This window comes from Pteropus alecto, unplaced genomic scaffold (assembly GCF_000325575.1).
Source record: "Pteropus alecto unplaced genomic scaffold, ASM32557v1 scaffold42, whole genome shotgun sequence".
Lineage (NCBI taxonomy): Eukaryota > Metazoa > Chordata > Mammalia > Chiroptera > Pteropodidae > Pteropus > Pteropus alecto.
The window spans coordinates 12844681-12853972 of record NW_006434825.1 but is presented as its reverse complement, the minus strand read 5'-3'; the positions used below and the strand labels follow the sequence as shown (position 1 = coordinate 12853972).

The following is a 9292-nucleotide window of genomic DNA, read 5'->3' as shown; positions in this document are numbered from 1 at the left end:
TTCTCCCCTCTACCCTCCCCCCACCTCCATTACATCAAAGTTTTTGCATCCAAAAAGAACAGAACTAATTGTTCTGTGGACCTGGAATGACTCCTGCCAATTTTGCCTTTCCTTAGAAGATCCTATGCAAACTGAACAAATGGTCTGTCGTTCAGGGGATCAGACTTTGCTGTATCAGCCATCTTTTTGAAAATCTACTACCCTATACACTGAGAGCTTACAGTTGTTCATAACACTTGAACAATAATTGTTAGTTTTTAAGTACAGGAATTTGATAGAATGTGAAAAAGTTCTTGGGTATATAATACTCGGTTTTACTTTTTAGTAAGGTATATTTTGATATTTGACATTCTGATTTCATGTCATTATTACAACAGTTTAAAAAAAGTTTTTCCCCCTTTTGTAGGCCGTCATTATTTGTATCAAAAACAAAGAATTTGAAAAGGCTTCAAAAATTTTGAAAAAACATATGTCCAAGGACCCCACAACTCAGGTAAATTTCATATATTTTTGCTCCTATGACAAATCTATTTCATTGTTTGTGTGTGTGTGTGAAAACAGGAAAAGGGTTTTTTCTCAGGAATGTGAGCTAAATAGTTATCTTTACATATTCATCACCTTTAGCATGTTATCTTTTATATCCAGGCTTTTGTCAAATTTTATTTTTTTATTAGACAAATATACCTAAGTCATTTACTTGCCCATTTATGTCTGGTTTGTGACAGAACTTTATTTAAAGTTATCAAGCTATCGAGTTTTGATAGCTTGATAAATGCTGATCTTCACTTACATAAATGCTGATCCTGCAGACTTGAGAATTTGCCTTTATTAGGACTTAACTCCTCTATTTTCTGGTGTCAAAAGCCCTGTTGGTACCTTGTTCTTGTTTTTTTTTTTTTTTTTTCTTTACAAATCTAAATTTTAGTTTTTGAAAAGGTAACATATACATAATAAATACAAAATTCAAAAAGCTTAACGAAAGAGGTTAGTGAAAATTCTCCCATCTCACTCAGCCATCTCAGTCTCTTCAGAAGCAGCCAGTATTTTTTGTGTTTGTTTTTTTCTTTTATCTTTTCAGAGATACCTTGTTTACGCAAGCAAGTAAATGTGCGTGTGTGTGTGTACATAAAGACATACACATATGCCCATTCTTCCTGTTCTTCTCACATACATATATGAGCATATTCTACACACTAATTTGAGCATTTTTGTAAATTGCTTCTTTCACTTACTTTAGCTTGGAGATCATTCTGTATTGGCGTATAAAAAGTTTTATCCTTTTTGTTTTGTTTTTTCAACTTTAAAATCTTTATGTAAATGTACGAAAGTACTTTAGATCCTAAGTTCTTTTTTAATAGCTGCATAGTAACCCATTGTGGCTGATCCACAATTGATTGACCCCTTCTTTGTGGGGGGCTCCCCTTCTCATATGTGTACCAGGGATTTTCACTGACAGTGTTGTGGAAGTTCTGATAATAGTGTCTCAACCCATCATTATTGAATGTTTATTGGAGTTCTCCTTTCTCATGTTGCAAATATTTTTTTGTGTGTAGAAGCTGAGAAATGATCTCCTGAACATTATCCGTGAAAAGAACTCGGCCCACCCTGTTATCCAGAACTTCTCCTACGAGACCTTCCAGCAGAAGATGCTGCGCTTCCTGGAGAGTCACCTGGATGATGCAGAGCCCTACCTCCTCACAGTGAGCCTTGGCCTTCTCTTCCCATAACCATGATATGGCCTTGAGAATGTGCAAGCAATTAGAAAAGGGACAGTTCTTTTTAGAAGTTACAGAATAAATGTGTGGGAAAGACTGAATTGTATGCACTATCTTCCTTAATTAAATACCTTATATATACAGAAGCAGAAATCCTGGCAGAGGCAAATGGAACATAGATGGTCTCCATTGCCTCCTATTTTCACCTCCTCTACATGTGATTAATCAGTTGTTAAAGTAGGAGAACATTGACTTAGAGCTGATGGTGGTTCCCAGAGATGAAATTTGAGTTAAGTTTGGGAGGAAGAGTGGCTTGATAGATGTGGTATGACAGTTAACAGGAAGAAGGCATAACTGGAGACTAGATATATGTTAAGGCAAAAGAGGCCAAATGAAGACATTCAATTAGATCAAAGATTTAAGCATAAAGAATGGAAGCAATGAGGCTCAAGACAGTACATAGAAGAAAGAGAGCCCCATCTGTCTTAGAAGGTGGACTGTGATAAGAGAAAACAGTAAGAGATTTTTCTTTTAACCAAAATTTTGAGTGTTGAAAATATAGCTCATAACAATAGATGTTCAAGGCCTATATTAGGATAGTGTCTATGAACCTAGCAGTCATCTGTCAAATGGCAAATTATTTGTAAAGCAGATAGTTTGGAATAATCAGGGAGCAAGGGTTAGGATACTTGAGCTTGGCCTAGGATCCTTTCTTTTCTTTGTATTCCAGGTAACTGGAAAATAAGCTGCCCCTGTTTCTGTGTGAGGATAGAACTTTCAGCTCTTAAGACATCACTCATCACAGATACATATACCTGAAATGGAATATGCTGGACTGACTGGAAATGTGTAAAACTTCAGTCAGAGGGAGATGGATGAGCAATTGGAGTTAGAGCAAGATTGGCCTACTTAGAGCTTTATATGCTATAAGTAAGGATTTTCAAAGAGTTGTTAAAAGGCAAAACATATTTGTGGAAATGTAGTCATAAAAAAATCTATACACAGATTCAAAGATATTAATATAAACCATCAGTTATCCTAAGTTTGAAAACAAAAAAGTTTGACTTTTTTTTTTGTACATGACCCCAAAGGTGTATTTAGGATTCAGAAACTAGGTTAAGAATGAGATTGGAAAGATGGAAGAGGAGACACAAAGTAAAATCACACATTTAAAGAATTCTTTCAATGTCAAGATGGTTAGCACTACTCAAATCATGTTCTTGAGATCATTCTTATAAGTCCACTCCTTTTGTCCTTCTCTAGTTTATGCCTAGATTGGATTTGTAGGTGAACATGTTTGCATACTGAATATAGAGAATTAATGAAATTCTGTGGCTTCCTCTTCCTAATGACACCCTCTCCTTCCTAGATGGCCAAAAAAGCTTTGAAATCTGAGTCTGCTGCCTCAACAACAGTGAAGGAAGATAAACAGCCAGCACCAGAGCCTGTGGAAAAGCCACCCAGAGAACCTGCAAGGTGAGAGGGATGCCCTCTTGTGATCCTGGGTTAAATACTGGAGTGGTCTGTTGGAAACAGTCCCCTCCTTAGACGAGGATCTCTTAGTTCCTCCTGGTGACTTGAGCTCCTAACATGTCACTGGGTTACTGTTCACATATCTACTCAATACTTCCTTGCTGATACCTGATCTCTTAATATAGTGTTCAGACTTGTGAATCAGATTCCCAAGACCAATTGCCAAAGCAGGGAACACAAGTTTAGATGCCTGTGGGGGCCTGGTAGGAAACGTAAAGGAGCAAAATGGATCTAGGATAATTGACAGCATGGCACTGAACCAGAGAGGGTATGTTTTTCAGCTTCGTGCGATTGTTGCTACATTAGAATGCCCAAACTTCAGTTCACATTTTGTGTGGGATGTCCAAATTTTTTTTTTTTAAGCTTTCCCAGTTCTTGAATGTTGGCAGTTATTCAAGTTTCAAAAGCACTTGTGTAGGCTAGGGCAACAAGACTTATCTGCTGGCTGGGTGTGGCAGGCCTATGAGATGCCAGTTTGCCTTCTCCTCACAGTTTTTACCTAAAGCATACTAGCTACTCCAAATGACAGATGAACTGCACTCTATTTTAAGAAGGCAGTTGTTCCAAGACTGGCACACTTCTTATGCTGAGAATTCTCAAGATCCCATTCACAAGTGTATTATAGGAGAAAAGGGGCAAAATAGAGACCAGTCTTTTCACTCCTATCGCATGAGGGTTGGACTGGGACAGCTGGAAGAAGAGTTTAGACTTCAAGGTGAAATTGCTGGATTATCAGTAGGTTTTCTAGATGGACTTGTGGTTAGTTTTTAGGCACTATGAAGAATTCTTACATAATGGAGCATTGCTTTAGTCCATGCAGACTAAATGGGTTAGACCACACGTGGGCTAAAGAGGTCCCTGGAGGGAGTGTCATTGGCCCTAGTTCCTTTAGGTTCTCTGATTTGCAGTTTAAACTCCAGAGTTTTAACTTAAATGGAAGCTTGTGTAAAGGTTGTATAAGCAACCTTTCTTTTTCAAACAGAGTCCTCGACTTGAGTCCTCTAATTTGAAGCTTCACACTTTGAAAAAGTGGCTGTTCGGATGAGCATCACCAATGATGAAACTGATCTTTGTGTTTGCCTTATTCACAGACAGCTACAGAATACACCAACCACCATTGGAATTATGACTCTGAAAGCAGCTTTCAAGACTCTGTCTGGTTCACAAGATTCTGAGGCAGCCTTCTCAAAACTGGACCAGAAAGATCTGGTACTTCCTAAACAAGCACCCCCACCATCACCAGCCCTCAAAAACAAGAGACCAAGAAAAGATGAAAATGCAAGTTCAGCCTCTGCTGAGGGGGAGGGTGGCTCTGAACTGCAGCCCAAGAACAAGCGCATGACAATAAGCAGATTGGTTCTGGAGGAGGACAGCCAGAGTACTGAGGCGAGCCCAGGCCTCGACTCCTCCCAGGAGGTCGTTCCAGTGCCACCGTCCAAGCCCGCCATTCTCAACCAACCCCTCCCCGCGGAGAAGAATCCCAAGTATGAAGACCTTCTTTGTAGCAGTTTGGGGGCTAGTTGGTGGGCCTGGTTGGGCCTGGTATTGCTTCCATGAATGAAGTAACTTTCAACTAAGTTCTTCACCACCAAAGCTTGCTCAGACTGCTAGAATGTGACTCGGGAGTGGAGAGTGACGACATACATAGCCATCCCTGCCAGTTCTGAAGCCCCACACGTGGGCTTCCAGGCATTGCACTAGGGCATGAGTAAGGATGGAAGGGTTTTGGAGCCTCCTATTCATCGCTGCTTTCGTTTTTAGCAGACTTCTGAGTGCTTGACTCCTAAATATTTGTTAAAAGAAATTTGTTTGAATTGGGCCATGTTATACTTTGATCCTTAAGAGATTTATGAATATTTATAGTTTTGCACCTTCTATGACATTTAAGACTTGGCAAACTCAGTAAATATTTACTAATCGCTCACTTCCTGCTAGGTTTTGTGGGGCAGTGGTTAGAATGCTTTCATTTTGCTCCCCATCATGGTCCCTGACCTGGCTTTTGAGTTTAGCTACCCCTTGTGCCCACTTGTGGACCCTTCCCTCCAGGCAAACTGATGAGCTTGCTCTCTCTGGAACACGCTGTTTGTTTTCCACTACTGTACTCTTACTCCCTGTCATTCCCCATGGCTCGACTATCATCTGTCCATCATTGCTTGTCAGAATCCCACCCGTCCCTCAAGGGGAAGAGAAGCTGACGTTGGTCAAGTATTTTCCATGGGCCGAGCACTTTATTATCATACTGAGTCTCTACAGTCCTCACTCTGCGAGTGGCATACTAGCCCTGTTTTGTAGAGGCAAATTCAGAAAAGTTAACTTGCCTTAAGTGATAACTGCTGAAAAGTGGCAAAGTTTGGCTTTGGGATTTTTAATCCAGGTCTGTCTTGACACAAATGCCCGTGCCTTGTACACCACTTACACCAGGCTGCCTCTTAAAAATTGCCTCTTTCATGAATCTCCCCTGGTCATCCTGCTGTAAGTGATCACCTCTCTGGTCTCCCAAGTCCCTTGCCATCTCTTACCACTGCTCTCTGTCATAGTTGTTTGGGGACCTGTGCTCTGGCAGAATGAGCTAGGTACCAAGAGGCTTTGTCATCTGAGAGGTGAGCCATACTCAGGCACAAATCTTCACCATTATCTGCATTTGGAAGTGAGTGAGTCACTGGCTGGGCAAGCAGATGCAGCTCAACACACTTTTATTCTTGTTTGATACATGATCTTTCCTCCTCACAGTAATCCTGTGAAGTGTAGGTTTTGCTCCCATGAACAGATGAGGAAACTGGACAGAGTATGATTACAGTGGTTTTATAAATGGGAGGATTTCTGAAGGTTTCAGACATAGCCACCTCTCATGCGTCAAGGGTATGAAGTATGATGGATACTCTGAAGCAGAGGTTGGCACACTATGGCCCCTAAGCCCAGTATGCCTGCTGCTTGTTTTTGTAAATAAAGTTTTATTGGAACACAGCCACACCCATCTATGTATTGTCTGTGGCTGTATTGTCTGTAGCTACTTTTGATGCTACCTTGAGTTGAGTAGTTGCAACAGAGACAGGAAGGCCTAAAGCCGAAGATCCTATTTGGCCCTTTACAGAAAAAAAGGGATCCTGTGACCCTGGCTGTAAAGGAAGTGCCTGTGAGGAGCCTGGGAGCTCCAGGGAAGAAGAGCTGAGCCTGTTCAGCAGAGTTGGTGGAGCAAGCCTTGAAGAGGGACAAATGTTGAGCTGGCCTTGAAGAATGAGTAGGAAGTCATCAAGCATATTGGGGGCTGGAGGTTCTAGGCAGTGGGAACCCCTGGCATAAAGGCATGAGAAAGCCTGGTATGCTCTGAAAAATGTCATGTAGTCTGTATGGCTAGAGAAAACAGTGCACAGAGAGGATGAAGGGAGAAAAGTCTGGATGGATAAAAGGGTGTTTCTATTATATTCTATAAGGCAGAGGTTCTCAAACTGGGCTTCATATCACAATTACCTGTGGAATGCTGAGAAAAAAAAAATTCTCAGGCTCCTGACTACTGAATTAGAAGGGGCAGGGGAATGCTCTGTCATCTGCTTTTCTAAGTATGCCCCAAATCTAATTCAACTAATCTTTAGGCCTGATAAGACACCACTGAGGGAATGGAGAGGAGAGTGGCTGGACACGGCTGCCAGATGAGCAGTTGAGACCTGGGGGAGGCTGGACCAGGGCAAGTCGGAGGGGAAGGCAGGATTAGGGTGTACCACCTGGAGGCCAGGCCATAACTTACTAGAGTTTTATATCCTCCACAGCACTTGGCACAGAACAAGTGCCTACTAGATATTTATTAACCAAATAAAATGATTTTGGTTCTTGCAATTTAAGGGGTCATACATAAAACTCTAAAAGGCCAGCAACGGGTTAAGATTTTGGGCTTTGTGGACCACTTGTGTCTCTGTTGCATTACCCTTTGAAATGTAAAAATCATTCTTAGTCCAAGGGCTATTCAAAAACCAGCAACCACAGGCTGTAGTTTGCTTACCCCTCTAGACCACTGCTCCTCAAATTCTAAGTTCACCAGTGAGGAGCATAAACACCAAGAAGTGACCTCACTTGCCTGGAATCACACAGCCACTAACAGTTAAGGTGAGGACTCAGATCTCAGCCCCTTCCACAACATGAGAAATTAGGAAGTACCAAAGCATTTGTTCACATAATAAATGCCAAGTTCAGAGGAGCAGGAGGCTACCAAACCGATCTGCAGGAAGTCTGCAGGAAGAGCAAACAGCTACCTGAGTGAAAATAATGGACCCAGAAGTTAAAATCAATTTTATCCCAGCACTCAAATATGTGGATATAAAACTTAAACCTACTTTTATTTATTCGTAGTAATCAACACTGCTAATACCCTGAGAAGGAAAAACATCCTTCACTTTGTCTCCAGCAAATTATTCTTAGAAAAAACATTGTTGGGGATATAATCCAATTTAACAACAAAGGAAATAGTGCAGCCCATTAGGTAATTTCATAGTAAATTCATGAAACTCAAGATTTTTTTTTCAAGTCTGCACTTATTAAGCAAATTGCTTCCATTACTCATTTATGAAATACCCAGACCTTAAATATTTTGAGGAGGACAGTGATGTATTCAGTGCTGAGTTTGAGGAGTGGTCCTGCAGCCTGGGGGATGAAGACATGGAGAGACCTGGCCAGGTCAGGATTTGGGAGTTGTGTGTAGGTGAATCTTCAATGTGGTCACAGCAAAACAAGGAGGAATATAGGACCGCGAGTGAGCCAAGGGCAGAATATAGGATGACCCAGGATGAATTTGTTTTATACCTTGTCCTCTCTCTCTCTCTCTCTCTCTCTCTCTCCTCAGAGTACCCAAAGGCAAGTGGAACAGCTCTAATAGAGATAAAGAAAAAGAGACTAGGGTATAAGATGTTGAACTGTTTCATGTTCAGGGTAAGCTAGGAGATTTTCCTTGGTCTTTCCTTGACAGTTTTATACCTTGTCCTCTCTCTCTCTCTCTCTCTCCTCAGAGTACCCAAAGGCAAGTGGAACAGCTCTAATGGAGTTGAAGAAAAAGAGACTTGGGTGGAAGAGGATGAACTGTTTCATGTTCAGGGTAAGCTAGGAGATTCTCCTTGGTCTCTTCCTTGACACTTGCTGAAGTATAGATGCATGTTACTGTCACATTAACATTCCAGAAACTGCTCGTCTCCAAACTCAAAAAAGTAATACATTCCTCATTGTGGTTCATGAGGAGGCAGTTTTTATGTCCTTTTTCATTAAACAACAGACTATTAAAGCAGCATTTTATGGAAAATTCCTGGTTCTCTTTTAATAAGTCCTATATTTAACTGTAGTTGATATTCTTGCTAAAGTCTTAGAATTAGAAAAAATAGTAGCTATTTCTTGTTTAAGTAAAAAATCTCTTACCAGTTTCTACATGTTTTTTCCTAAAGATAAAAAACTACTATTGCATAATTAATACTAAACTTCATAGCATTTGCATTAGAATTTCTACTACATATTTTACATTCTAATGGAAAAATCTAAGTGTTAAACCTTAGTTTTTGAGATTCTAAGCATTTTTATAACAGAACAGTAATCCATTGCCAATCTCATAGGTTTTGTCCTTAAAAAGTACCTTAGAGGCAAAAATGTGGTTGGCAAGATCAAGATCACAGGGAAAAGGGGAGAAGTAACAAAAAATCAATAAAATCATTAAATATTTAAAAACAGGATATAAAAGTTCTGGAAAACATCCACGTCCAGTGCAGTCCAGATCTGTCAGCTTTAGAAATCTGATTCCACTATAGTATGAAATACTTCACAATTTAAACATAAACAATCTGCTGCAAGCCATCTTCCTCCACTGTTCAGGAAGCACTGCTGGGACAGGGCCTCTGTGAAGGCAGACACTCTAGCAAGGTTCATGTTTATGCAACTTTGTCTTTTCTTGCACCTTTTTAACTGCTTCTTATTGGCTTGAAATGGCATGTCTTTTATACTCGTATGCCCTCCTGTAGCCCTCTGGCCCTTTATAAAATTATTGCGGTCCCATGTTTTTTTGAGGCTTCATCTCT

The 9292-nt window shown here is 40.5% G+C and overlaps 1 protein-coding gene across 1 annotated transcript in view; it reads left to right on the top strand.

Annotated features, from left to right (window-relative positions):
- The window catches only part of TERF2 (telomeric repeat binding factor 2), a 24584-nt gene that overhangs the window by 12998 nt on the left and 2294 nt on the right, over positions 1-9292 (top strand). Inside the window, 5 exon segments of the mRNA XM_025045334.1 lie at positions 407-493; positions 1554-1700; positions 3085-3191; positions 4340-4732; positions 8243-8328. Coding sequence (XP_024901102.1) covers positions 407-493; positions 1554-1700; positions 3085-3191; positions 4340-4732; positions 8243-8328 — 820 coding nt within the window.